Source organism: Rhineura floridana, chromosome 5 (genome assembly GCF_030035675.1).
Source record: "Rhineura floridana isolate rRhiFlo1 chromosome 5, rRhiFlo1.hap2, whole genome shotgun sequence".
Taxonomy (NCBI): Eukaryota; Metazoa; Chordata; class Lepidosauria; order Squamata; family Rhineuridae; genus Rhineura; species Rhineura floridana.
The window spans coordinates 126561083-126574701 of NC_084484.1; the positions used below are offsets into that span (position 1 = coordinate 126561083).

The 13619-nt window shown below is 40.0% G+C and overlaps 1 protein-coding gene across 1 annotated transcript in view; it reads left to right on the forward strand.

Moving 5' to 3' along the window:
• The first annotated feature begins 10071 nt into the window (after positions 1 to 10071).
• RCSD1 (RCSD domain containing 1) overlaps positions 10072 to 13619 on the forward strand; it is a 64035-nt gene continuing 60487 nt past the window's right edge. The window contains exon 1 of the mRNA XM_061628024.1: positions 10072 to 10297. Coding sequence (XP_061484008.1) covers positions 10247 to 10297 — 51 coding nt within the window. The 5' untranslated portion in view covers positions 10072 to 10246. The remainder of the gene's footprint in view (positions 10298 to 13619) is intronic.

Consider the following 13619-nt stretch of genomic DNA (forward strand, 5'->3'; position numbering starts at 1 on the left):
ATGATCTAGAGTTACCTTAGATCTTGCAAGATTTGCAAATGAGAAGCAATAGGGTTTTATATTAGTTCTGATTGTCTATTGGGCTATCATAGGTTATATGTTTTTTTCATTTTCTATGGCAAAAACTCCAACTTCAGTGGAATTTATGTGATGTGTTCTAATCATTTGAATTTGACTAATGAATGCTTTATTCTTTCATCAGAACTTTAGCAGTAGTACTAAAATATTAATAAAAAAGAAAAGGGAAAGAAAAAATACTTTACATACATCATTCAGCTGTATTGCTAATTATAGATATAGATATAAAAGATAAACGGCATTTTGTCAAAAGTATTTTTGTCTACATTTTATACCTCATCCTTGGTTTTCCAAGCTTGGCATGGAATGCTTCTCATACAGAATTAATTTGAAATGCTGCATATTTATTATCATCATCATATTCAAAATAAAAAATATATGTACCGCCTTCAAGTTGATTCCAACTTATGGTGACCCTATGAATAGGGTTTTTATGAGGCTGAGAGGCAGTGACTGGCCCAAGGTCACCCAGTGAGCTTCATGGCTATGTGGGGATTTGAACCCTAGTCTCATTTTGTTCTCACAACAACCCTGTGAGATAGTAGGTTAGACTGGCCCAGGCAGGGTTATTCAGTGAGCAAAAATGATGCAAATAGGATCTCTTTTAATTGTGCTATCGACCTGCTTACTTCCACTCTGACTGGGGCATCTTGCAGCATGGGGAAGAGATGGGGGCACATCACAGCTGAAGTTCACCCATATAGGAGCATTATCTCTTGTTTATTACAGAGACGCCTGTTGCAGGTTTTGCTGCTGAGAGCAGCAGTCAGTTAGTGCGGCCACTTGAGTCACAGCTTGTTGATCCTGAGGAGGCAGAACTAGAAAGTGAGGTTCAGAAAGGAGGCCCTGTGCATGAGGAGGAGGAGGGCATGAAGCAGTGCCAGTTGCCCACAGCCACATCTGCAGAACAGCAAGTACCATGGTTTGGCTTTGAGAAAGCTTGTACATTTGTGAGCCAGAGTGGGAAAAATGTTGTTGTACGATGCAGTTACTGCCTTCCAAGGATCAAAAATCTGAGATCAGCTGTTTCCTCCTCATCCAATGTGAAGAAACATTTTGAGGTAAGCCTTTGTCATGCTGGTCCTCAAAGAGTGTCCATTGTCTATTTATGTTTAAATTGTGAAGTTCCTCTTCCATTTTTTCTTGGATTCATGCTTTGTTCTTCTTCCTCAGAGGGCACACCCTGAGAAGCTGAGAGCAATTGAAGAAGCAATAAAGGCAAGGAGACGTGGCCTTCCTGAACCAATGCATGACACCCCTCCTCCCAAAATGCTGAAGCAGCAGCAGACAACCCTTGAGAGGTGGGGATCTGGCAGGGAGCCTGTCACCCAGAGCAATCTCGACAGGAGAATCATTGATTTCATTGTAGAGGAGACATTACCACTTCAGACTGTGGACAAACCATCATTCATTAATCTGGTTCGCATTGGACTCCCCAAAGATCTCACCATCATATGTGCCAAGACTCTGAGAGACAGAATTGAGAAGAGAGCATGCCACATGAGAGAAACTCTTGCAAACCGAATGGGTGCTGTGGCATATATAGCAACCACTGCAGATTGTTGGACCAATGGCAAGAAGAGTTACTTTGGGGTAACAGCCCACTGGATCAACCCAACTACCCTGAAACGTGAGGTCGGGGCCTTGGCTTGTAAGCGTCTGAAGGGGTGCCATACATACGATGTCCTTTCAAAAGCACTGCATGATGTACATGTGCAGTACAGGATCCACAACAAAGTTATGTGCACTACTACAGACAATGGCTCCAACTTTGTGACAGCGTTCAGAGTTTTCATGGCCAAAGAACCAGTGGAAGCTGCAGGCACCAGTGACAATGATGGTGATAACCAGGAGGAGGAGGAGGCTGAGGTGGAGTTTGTGCCTATCTGTGAGATCCTGGACACAGGACCTGAGGCAGAGGAAGAAGCTGCAGACTCAGGAGAGGATTTTGTTTTACCACCACACCAGAGATGTGCTAGCCACACCCTCAACCTTGTGGCAACACAAGACATAGAGGCCATGCTTTCTGACTCCTCCAAAAGTAGTCTTCTTGGTCCTTTCAAGAAACAGTTTCGTTCCTTGATGGGAAAGTGCAGCAAGTTGTGGTCCAAGCAGAACCAGTCAGCACAGATTGCTGAGTATATCCATGCGCAATGTGGTGTGTATCTGAAGGTACCGAATATGACCAGGTGGAATTCCACCTTTGATGCATTGAAGCAACTACATGAGCTCCTGTCAACTGTGCCACTAAAAATGCATGCCATAATGGACCGCTGCTCCTTGTCCAGGATCACAGCTGCTGAGATTGAAGTGGTACAGGAATACACAGAGATTATGGAGCCACTAGCCCAGTCCCTAGATATCCTGCAACGTTCATGGGGTATTTGCTACCAACGCTCTGCAATCTGGACCGCAAGTTAGAAGGACTGGAAAACAAACCTGAGAGGTACACATACTGTTTTCAGCTGCTGAGAGGTGTGCGCGAAGCCCTAAGAAAGCGGTTTGCAGCTATCTGGGAGGACAAGAGGCTTCTTCTGGCAGCCTGCCTACACCCTCGCTTCAAACTAGATTGGCTGGAATCGTGTCAGGCCACCACCCATACCAACAAGTAAGAACATTAGGGAAGCCCTTTGGGTGGATTACTCCAAGGGAAATGTTGTCTCAAGGGAGGCATCAGAGGGCTTAAGGTGGTAGGCAGGGGCTGGGCCTTTTCTTCCTGGGGCTCCTCATCACAACCTTGGGTTGCTGCAGGTAATCCTTAAGGGTCTGCTGTGCTGCTCCATGAATGTGGTGACTTGGTCACCTTTCTACCTTCCATGTCATCATCCACAGGCTCAGGCTGGACCCTGAACCAGGGGACATGACAAGCATCAAGAAATGAAGAGCAGATGATGGTTTCCTAACATATATGTGTTAACATATCCTCTCTCTTTCTTAGATACACAATGGAAGCCTTGTTGAAAGCTGAAATAAAGATGGGTGTACTTATTGAGGACAGTGATCAGTCTTCAGATAAAGACCAGGAAGGAGATGACTTAGAAGATGACTTCTTTAACTTTCTGCCCCAGGGCAAGAAGTCAGCAGTGGACACTGCTGAGGAGGAACTGGTGAGGTACCTGAGGTCTCCCAGCAGGGAAGTGTCATCACTCCATGGCTTTCCACGTGTGCTGCGGTGTTTTTTGCAGCACAACACAGGCATGCCTTCAAGCGCCGCAGTAGAACGCCTGTTCAGTACTGGTGGCAACGTAATGACTGTAAAAAGACATTCCTTGTCTGACATGCTCTTTGAGCATCTTGTTCTTTTGAGACATAACAGAAACATATTATAAAAGCATTTCAAGTGTAAAATTTGATTTCAAGAGTTGGGGTATCATCATTGCTTGGGGGGATGTGAGATTCTGTTATGCCGTTATGTTAATCTTCAAGTGTTGGGGTATCGTCATTGCTTGGGGGGATGTGAGATTCTGTTATGCCATTATGTTAATCTTACAGATAAAAATTTTTATTCTACTACCCCCTGTGTGTGTGTGTTTATTTTTAATATTGTTTTAGGCTTCTTAGATGTGCAGCAGCCAAGGCCAGCACCTTGTAGGAGTTTTTTTTTAAAGTAACTGAAATGTAATTGTAGTGATTAGTTTTGAGAAAAAGTAAAGTAATCAGTTACTTTCAGAGCAATTGTAATTGTAACGGTAATTACTACTTTTTTGGCCAAGTAATTGTAACTGTAATTTATTACTTTTTAAAAGTAATCTTCCAAGCTCTGGCTAGGAGTCTAGCCTCTGGGTCTCCTGACGGCATTGCTCTCAGCTTCTTCATCACTCTCAAACCCCCTCACCACGTTAAGGTGTACATCCTAAAGGGGGATCAATTAATCAATTAATCTCCCTGATTAAATTAGATTATACCCCTAGTTTTAATAACTAGTGAAAAAATAACTGTTAAATATGTGAAATATTTTGCGATTATGGTTGCATCTTTCTGGTGCTATAATCCTTACATATTTGATAATTTAGTCTGTCCATCTGTCTGCTGCTTCTTTTAGACAAACTACGATGTATGCCAAAAACTTACAGACACAAGAGGGTGCTGTTCTCTCAGTTTGGTTGGCAAGAATGGGTTGTTCTATCCAAACAGAAAGAAGAGTAGCCTCAAGCATTGCTGCACCTGGCAACTTTCATAGAGTTTTCACATCTGAGAAATATGTGGTGGATGTGCAGGAGTAGTGTAGCCAGCAGAAGGGAGGGAGGGAACAGAAAGGATCACTGATAGACTTAATACTGGAAAAGCCCAGTTACGCTGGTATGTATGAGAAATGAGTAATGAATAGATAGAAGAATCCCCTGCACTTTTCTCTATTCAGATATTGTGGTGGGACTCTCGGAGAAACTGTAGTAAATGTTCACATTTTAGAGTGCTTTTGAATGAAGTGAGGGCTGAATATCTTTATACTGCTATGATTTATTTTTCATATTGCTGCTGTGTTTGTGCATTATGATTTTTTTGTGGTCTTATGTTGCACTGGATTTATTTCATTCTGCTCTCTTTTCATGTTTTTATCAGTCATTAGCCATTCTGAGCACCTTTTTAAAGAACAAGGGCAGAATAAAAATATCGAAAACAAGTAATAATAAACCACCCCTTTTTACCAAATAGATGCATGTTTCTAGTGTTTCACAAGAGAAATGGTGTTTCAAGGCCATTGCACAATATGCTGCAGTATTGCCTAATACAGTTTTTGCTTGCTCTTTTCAGCTATTAGAACAAACATCCTCTGAGCTAGACTAGCCCAGCATCCTGAAACAATTCTTGCTTTGCATAAGGCCATCTGCATCCGGATAACCTCCTCATTCTGTCCAGATAACAGCCCCTTAATGGCATGAACCAAACCTCTCTCTGGACAGCCTGTTTCCTTTGTGAGTTGAGCCAGTCCAGTCCTGTGTCCAGATAACAATATTCCACCAAATGCAGGCTCTGCCTTCTTTCAGGATAACATTGTTGTTGTTTTGGCCTTAATTCTTCTGCATTACACAATGGAGACTGAAGATTACCACTGCATCAGTCTGATAACCATCAAAGCAAGTTATTTTATCGTTCCTCCCCCCTCATCTTTTTGGGGGGCTTTACTAGCCTCCTCTACAGATAATACAACCTGTCTCTGCTCCAGTTCTAGTATAGCATTCCTAGTTTTTCTGTGGAATAAGTTAGAGCCCTTATTCAGATAGCACTCTCTGATAAGCTGGGCCAACTTCCTGTTTGGATAACATTAATCAGGTCATGATGAACCTCTCTTTGCCTATGTAATCCCTATAAAGGTCAGTCTGTGAGCAGGACCTACTCTGTCCGTACAAATGAAAGCATGTCTGACTTTTAATATAGCACTGTTCGAAAAGTAGTTTTAACTGCTGTCTTCTCCTATACCATGCAAGAGCTCATATCTATACTAATGTGTTCAATATCAGCAACAGCTATCTCCTGTTCTGTCTCAATTAGATAGTTGCATAAACTTTATTTGTACTGTGATATTGAAATTCTTCACAAGTGTTGCAACTGGCTTCTCATTTGAATTCTCAGTCAAAGTGTACATAATATAAACTTTTTCATTGTTTTATTTAAGCATTTTGTATTATAAATGTTGGTCTGGCCAAATGAGCCATATTAATAATCCTGAAAGTCATAATTAGTCTTAAAACAGGCACAGGCAACATACAGATTGAATAGAAACATAAACAGGAGATCCTTCTCTGTCACACCTGAGTGATCCTGGGAGTCAGAAGAGTTTAGAATGCATCCTAGACTAGGCAAAAAAAGTTCTTCTGAGTCCACGGTTTCTCCTCAATGTGGTGATTTTAAAGCAGCATGTCCCTATTTTTTCCCAGGGTGAGGGAAGATCTGGTTAGAAACTAAATTGGATGAAAACACATTTAGCCTAAGGAGCATACAGACTGTTGGCTGTTTCATGGATGGGGTTCAATTGCATACCAGCAGATCCAGGTTGTATAATTAAAGTGGATTTGGAGCTCTAGTGCAAAGAAACCTGCTTTTTTAAAAAGGACTTTTTGCATTAAAGAAAAAATGGATTGGAAAGTGTAGGATAACAATTGCTTAATGCAGTCTTTATATTACCTTCCCACAAACAAATCAGTATGAATGCACAATAAACAGCCAAAGTCACATAATCTTCCTGTCAGCTTTGTGCAAACAAGTCAGGACGAGTGCTCTATAAAGAGGCAATCTAAAAGTGACCCAAGTCTACTCTAAATATTTTAATTTGATCTGAGTACTAGGTTTCAGTTCAAAGTAACCTGCTGTCCTTTGAAAACTGGCAGGTTTCTGCAAAGCTCTGTTCTCTGTGGTGCTATATGTGCTTAAGTACAGCTGTAGAATGTCATCAAAAATTGGCAATAGTACAGACACTTCCAACTAACTTGGTTTTTTACAGATACATCCCCAGAGACTTGCACTGTTGATTTGGCTAGTAACTCAGAAAGATATCTCAAGATAGACGATATGCCAGTCTTTAAGTAAAAAAGTAAAATTCTCATATTAAAAACTTGCTCATATTCATTTCCTGTAAGTGTTGTCAGAGGGTTAAAGGATTGTACTCTGTGGTATAAAAACAGGATGTCAGTTTGTGAGTTCATTAAGCTACAAAAGGCAAATCCCCTTCTGTTGCTGTACCCTCCCCTCTTTAGAAACAGAAAATGGTCACATGCCAGCTTCTTGCCCTGTTCAACATCTAGATGGAAACTTGATCATACAACTGCTGCTTAGTAATCTTGCTGCTGGCAAGTGCTGTGCAAACTAGCAGCCAAATAATACACCAATGCACCCACGCTCAAAGCCTTAATACAGTGCAAATTCCAGGTCCAATGACATTTAAAATCCTAAACAAATCACTTTAGAAATAGAACAGACCCTTTATCAAGTACTTGCATGTTCACTTGCACATAAAAACCCATTGGAGGGGGGTTATATAGATACCCAAATTATATAACAGTTGGAAATGGTTTTGCTGTTTTTGTTGCAGTAAATGCTGTACCAGCATTAGGAAGAATTCTTTTGGTCTAATGTCTGAAAATACATAATGACAGGGAAAGCACTATGGACAATCTCTCTACCCTTTTAAGGCATCATTTATACTGCACTTCCTAGCTGGGTGTTAACTCTAAGCATCGGTGCCCAGTTTAAACTTTATATTAAGAGTTGCTGTCTGACAGTGTTAAACACACTCCCACCCCATATTTGTGACTTTTACATTGTCTTCCTTGACTTTTGAAGAATTTGTTGTATGGGAAAAGGGGTTCCTAATGTGACTTTAACTGCGTTGTTGCAGGCTGACCTCAGAAGAGATAATTTCTTCTTTCTCATTGGAGAAACTGCGAAGTTTAGGCTCGAAAGCAGATATAAAAAGCAAGACCACATTCACACCAGGTATTTATTTCACTATTATTCCACTTTAAACAGGCATGGATTCCCCCAAAGAATCCTGGGAAGGGTAGTTTGCAAAGAGTGCTGAGAGTGGTTAGGAGACCCCCTAGCTACAATTGTCAGAGTGGTGTAACACTCAGTCCCTGTTGTAAGTGAATTCTGGGTCTCCTAACAACTCTTAGCACCCTCCACAAACTATACTTCCCAGGATTCTTAGGAAGAAGTCACACCTGTTTAATGTGGAATAATAGTGTAATAATTGTCTGGTGTGAATGTGACCAAATTGTTTTTAATATTCTGGTGACATGACTCCCTATCATAGTGACCTCAGGTGATGAGTGCAGACAGAAATGAAGCAAAAATGAAAACCACTGAGAAACATCGGGTGGAGGGGGTATCATCATGTTCTGGGAACCTCAAGATTTACAGAAGTACAAAAATATTTTTAAAAATCTTAGAAGAGCAAAAAGAAAAACAAATATGCCCAATCAACCAAAACCACAATAAGACCAAGCATGCTCAGTTGCCACAAAATGTAGAGTGACTGTTAAAAACGGGAAACAGAAGGGGAGAAGAGTGTAGCTCTGCTTGGAGGGAATGAGTACCCCTGTTAGCAGGAAGATGTACTGCAACATTCTGTTCCATGTCCCACTTGTTCTCAACTAGATCTGATCTTACAGTAGTTCTGATGTCCAGAATTGGATGGTACATATGAAATCTATCTGAAAAGTTCAGTACTCTGTGGTTCTTAGAAACATTCGAAGGCTTTTCATTCTGAGTGCAATATGTCTGCTAGCTTGTGATAGAAACTGGAAGGAAATGCCATCTATATGTTTCTTCTTCATGGGAAATGGCACAGACTAAAGGGAATCAAAAAATGCATGCAGTACTGAAATGCAAATTTCAACCTGCAATTTAAAGCTATAGCTGATCAAATCAATTAAAGACTGCAGTTCTAGTGTTTAGACTTCGCCAACAACTGTTATAGATAGTCACAACATCAGACTATGAGCTGAGCTACTATAAAATTCATTCCACTGCTTGTCTACTTCAGCTTCTTTTTTTCTTTTTAATTCTTTTTATTGACATTTTTCAGCACAGGGATAAGAAATCTATGTGCTCAAAAGCACAACTCAACACAACGTTTTAAAAATGTTGTGTGCTTCTTAAGTTAGGAAGCTGCATGCTGAGGTCTAGCAAAAAGAAAGGCTAGAAAGAGATAATATACCTTGCACCCACAATCCTGTATTCAGCCCTCATGTTGTTGCCATGCAACTTGCCTTGTTTCGAAAAAAAGAGTTGTTCTTATCCCCTTGCAAGGATAATAATCTGTTGCCTATTATTAAGGCATACTGTTTGTGAAAAGCGCACAAGGCCCAAGCAAGACATATAGTTGCTTGTGTTTTCCCGCCAATGTGTGTGTGTGTTTGTAATAAAGGAGGCTACGATTGGAAGTGATAAAGTGGTTGGGAAGGGGATGCTTAACTCTTGCCCCATCAGTAGTTTATTATTCATTTTATTACCAGCCCTTCACCATAAGGTCCCAGAGCAGGTGACAACAATTTAAAATACAATATTAAAAACAGTTTACAATAAATTCCAGTCACAAGAATAGGGTGGATCCCAACAATATATACATTGGGAGTCAAATAAAAATTATATTTTTTGGCTAATAACATTTGAAACAAGAAAAAACTATACTTCAATTTAACAAAATAATCTGAGTGCAAGTGTAGGTCCAGTCCTTGTCACTAGGAAGCTTTCATATTGCCACAGCTTAATAGGGTGTCAACAACAATGCAGAGGGAAAGAAAACTAAAGCCTTTCAGGAAACACTTTTTAAAAAACGTTTTCTCTTCCACTCTGAAGACAGAATTAGGATTTCAGAGAATTCAAGAGGTTGCATGATTTTCTTGCTGCAACAGACAGAGAACTTGAAGTGGATGAATAAATGAAGGCTCCTTTCTCATTTGCTCTTGACTTTACTGTGACCTCAGTAGGTGGAGTGACACTTGGCAGAGGTGCTGTCAGACTGAACACAAGTTTTGGCGTGTGTGTGTGTGTATTTTAACTTTGCTGTGACCCCAATGGAAAATTTGCACATTACCAAATCTCTTGTGGTGTGGGGTTGAGGAGAAGTGTAGCATACAGGGAATATTTACACTCTCAAATGTTGTGATCTTTTCCCGTGCCTAAAGCATTTGTACAATGTGAGAGATAATGGGGGGCAGGGGAGCTACACATTATAAGGCTTGTGTCTCACATATCAATTTATGATGGTGGTGTAAGCGTTTGACCTTGTTGCACCAGTCCTGCTCCCGTGAAAACAACAACCTCCACTTTTGCTAGCAGAAAAAAGATGCTGCAAAAAGCAGAAGAAGAAAATTGAGAAATAAGAGAGAGAATAAAGGAAATAAACTGTGCATAGGAGGAGGGTTTGCTGTCTCTTTCTCTCTTGTGCCCAGTTCTCTGGGAAAGCCAGTATCTGTTTAGATTTGAGTCTAAATTTAAACCCTGATTGCTTTGCCTCCCCCCCTTCTTCCTCCTCCCTTCCTCTCCCCCACCCTCCCTGCCTTCCTTGTTCTCTAGTACAGGCCACTTAGGACTCTGACAGTTTTTAAGCTGAGCTGGGGGTTGGAATCAAACCCTCCCAAGAAGTGTGTGTTCTTTTTTCTGCCTGTGTCAGAGACTTTGTACAGATAGACAAGACAGACGGAGGGAAACTAAAAAGAGGAAGGGGATGGGGGAACAAATATTTCCCAAGAACATCCCACACCTGCACAACAGAGAGGTAAAAAAAATTCCAGCCTTTTTCTTTCTTTCTCTCTCTAGTTATCTCTGTATTGCTCTGGAACTTAAGTAAATGTGGTTCAAGTTAAACAGCTCAAATAACTGAGCTGCTGTTGTCGCTGCTGTTTTGTAGCTTCTGGGTGAAATACCATTCTTTTGTCCCTTTCCTCGCAGAATTTGAGTTTATTTGATTTGGCTCCAAGAATCTGTATGTGTCCAAGAGAGTGTGGAAGTTCATTTCTAAGCCTGTCACTGAGGAATTAAAACTTACTTTGCACACTTTTATTTAAATTGAAACTGGCATTACTTTCTTTTAGACATAATGCATAAATCCAGTTTTAAACTTTACAGTATGCATATAAGCTACTGCTTAAGGCATATGATTCCTTCTGTGATTGGAATGTTATAGCAGTATATTCTCAGAACTGACACTGTTGCTCAGAGTTCAATTTCTTATCACTCACTATAGGTCATACATAGGTTTCCTTTTTTTCTAGCAGAGTTTCTTGTGCCCTGTATCACCACCCCACAAGTTGCAGAAATCCCATGGAAAAGCTGTGGTGATTGAGTGCTTCGCCTACTGAACTTCTATCTGGCATAAAATGTTAAAGGTGCAGGTGGCAGGGGGGGAAAGGTGGCAACTCTATAATTATTATTTTAAATTTTTACTTCTTAGCTCTGAAATCTTTACCTTTCTTGGGCATGAAATAGAGAAGATTTAGTACACTGAAGTTCTGTCATTAAGTTTTTAAGTGACTTTAACATTCTCTGGATAGCATCTCTTTCATTTATGTATCTACGAGTTTTAAAAAAACAAACATATTAGCTCAAGGCTTCATAGTTTTCAACTCAGATGACAGATGCTCTTTTGTCATCTTCCATTCCTTCTAAATTTCCACCATACGACCTTAGTTTGGTATAATTTTAGCAAAATCTCAGCCCCCACCCCCTGTTGATTTCTTGCATAATACATATACCTATGTTGCACTCAAAATAGCTGGTATAGCACAGTGGGGAGAAGAGCCTGGCTGGGAGTCCAAAGTCTGTGAGTTCAAATCCCTGCTCGTGTCTCCTGGGTGTCAAGGGCCAGCTAAAGATCACCCCCACAGGGAGTGGCTCAGGGGTTATGTGCCCTGCCATTTCCAGAGATGAGAATGTTGATTATTTTTTAGAAATCTCAACCCAAATATGTCTAGATTTGTGCGGCCGAGAAAACAGTGAATTGAGCTTCTCACACTTACCTGGGAGGAAGCTCCATTGAACTCAATGGAGCTTACTTTTGAGCAGGCATGTATAAGATTGCACTGGAAGTAGGGATGGGCAAATGTCAATTTCCGTTACTCTTAGTTTCTCATTTTTCTAGTCTTAAATTCAGTTCTTCACATTCCCACATCAGTTTACAATTTTTTTAAAGTCCTTATGAAAATTCATCAGCATTTCAATGCAAAGTTTTCACATGTTCATCTGCAATTTTGCCCAATATGAAAATTTTGGCAAAGCAATTTTTTCCAATATGATGGCTTTTTGAATTTTATTTTCACCAATACATGCATTTTTCTGCATACTTTGCCCATTATATGCATTTTTGTACACATTACTTGGCTGGAGAACTTCATTGAACAATTTGGAGAAATGTACAATTTGAAATATTGTTTCTGAAAATGCGAATTAGGTAGATTTACCTTTAAATGTGAACTGAATCAAATTTCTCCTCCATCCCTAACTGGCAGTCAACACTGAGACAAGTTTCATATACTAACCCATACAGGAAGTCAGTTTCCGGAGTAAAGATGTACAAGCTCCTTTCTTTAGGTTCCATTCCTCAGTCTTATGATTATGCTAACAGTCTAAAGTAAGGGACACAGATCTATAGTATTAGAGTTTTATCATATTAGATGATGTGACCTTGACATAATATGCATTCTCATCAATTGACTGACTTAAGCAATATCTGACAAAACTATTTGGCCTCTACAACTTTGCCAGGTGCAATGATAAAAATAGTTTTTCTTTGCAAAGCCAGGCTTAATGCATGTAAGCAACAGGAAACAGACACTTTCGCTTCTCCTTGTGCCAGCCACTTTAATTTAGCTTTCATTCAGCTCCAAACTATTTTGTAGCTGGCTTGATTAGAAATGGTTACATGCTCCACGTTAATTAGGTTTCCTAAAGTCAATATTAGAGCAAGCAGGAAGAAATAAATGTGCAGATGAAGTATAAATGCTTACCAGTGATTAGCAAGATATTTGATGCCCGTTTGCTGTACATACATGGTTTTTAAAAAAATAAATAAAATTTGCTAGGTCAGATTGGTCCTTTTAGTCTACCATCCTGTTCATTGCATATGTTAAGTAATCACTGTCACAAAATAGAGTAGGACATTGCAGAGTGTTTAGAGATCCTGCTTGAATTATATATTACTCCACGATCACCTTATATGTGGTAAGATCAGGTGCAGGTTTTGGGATTATTTTTCCTGCTATCTATCCATATTGACCATCCCTTTACATGAAGACTACTCACAAAAGTAGGATCAAATAACATATAGTCATCCCTATTCTTCCCAGTGTGTGCTGCTTTGAACCTATCGGCACTGAAGTCATCTGTCACTTTATTGCCTTGAGCTTCAAGCAATTATTCTGTAACTCAGGTGTGGGCAATATTTTGCCCTCCAGATGTTGCTGAACTACAGCTCCATCATCCTGTGCCATTGGCAATGCTTGCTGGGGTAGATGGGAGATGTAGTTCAGAAACACTGACAAACTGACAAAGGTTCCCCACACCTGCTGTAACCCTTCTGTATTTTTGCATTTCATTTTCTCAGTATCAGTTTGCCATTTCACCGCATGCCTCACTTTTAATATCTTTCATAAAATATGAAAACAGAACAGGCCCAACAAAGAGCTATGGGAGCATTTACCTTTTGCCATTATGAAAAGTGGCCATTAATTCATACATCTTTCTTTGCTATCTCTTGACAAGTGCTGTTCAGTGAAACAACATTCCCTTGTCCCCATGCCTGGGTATTTTTAAGACACTTTGCCACAGATTCATTGTAGTGTAACATAAAAGATTTCTGAAGAACCAAAAATAGTACTGTATATCTACTTGACACTTATCAGCATACTAATTTAGTATGTTCAAATCATTATGGTGGACTGGCAGGGCATACAAAAGTTATATATACTTCCTTAATGTGGTGTGGCAATTCATTCTATTCTTCGCTATAGTCTTTTTGCCCATTTAGAGAATCCTGGTTTGTATTTTTTGGATAATCGCAGAAACTTAAAAAGATTTCTATAATTCTGTGATTGCTATCTTCT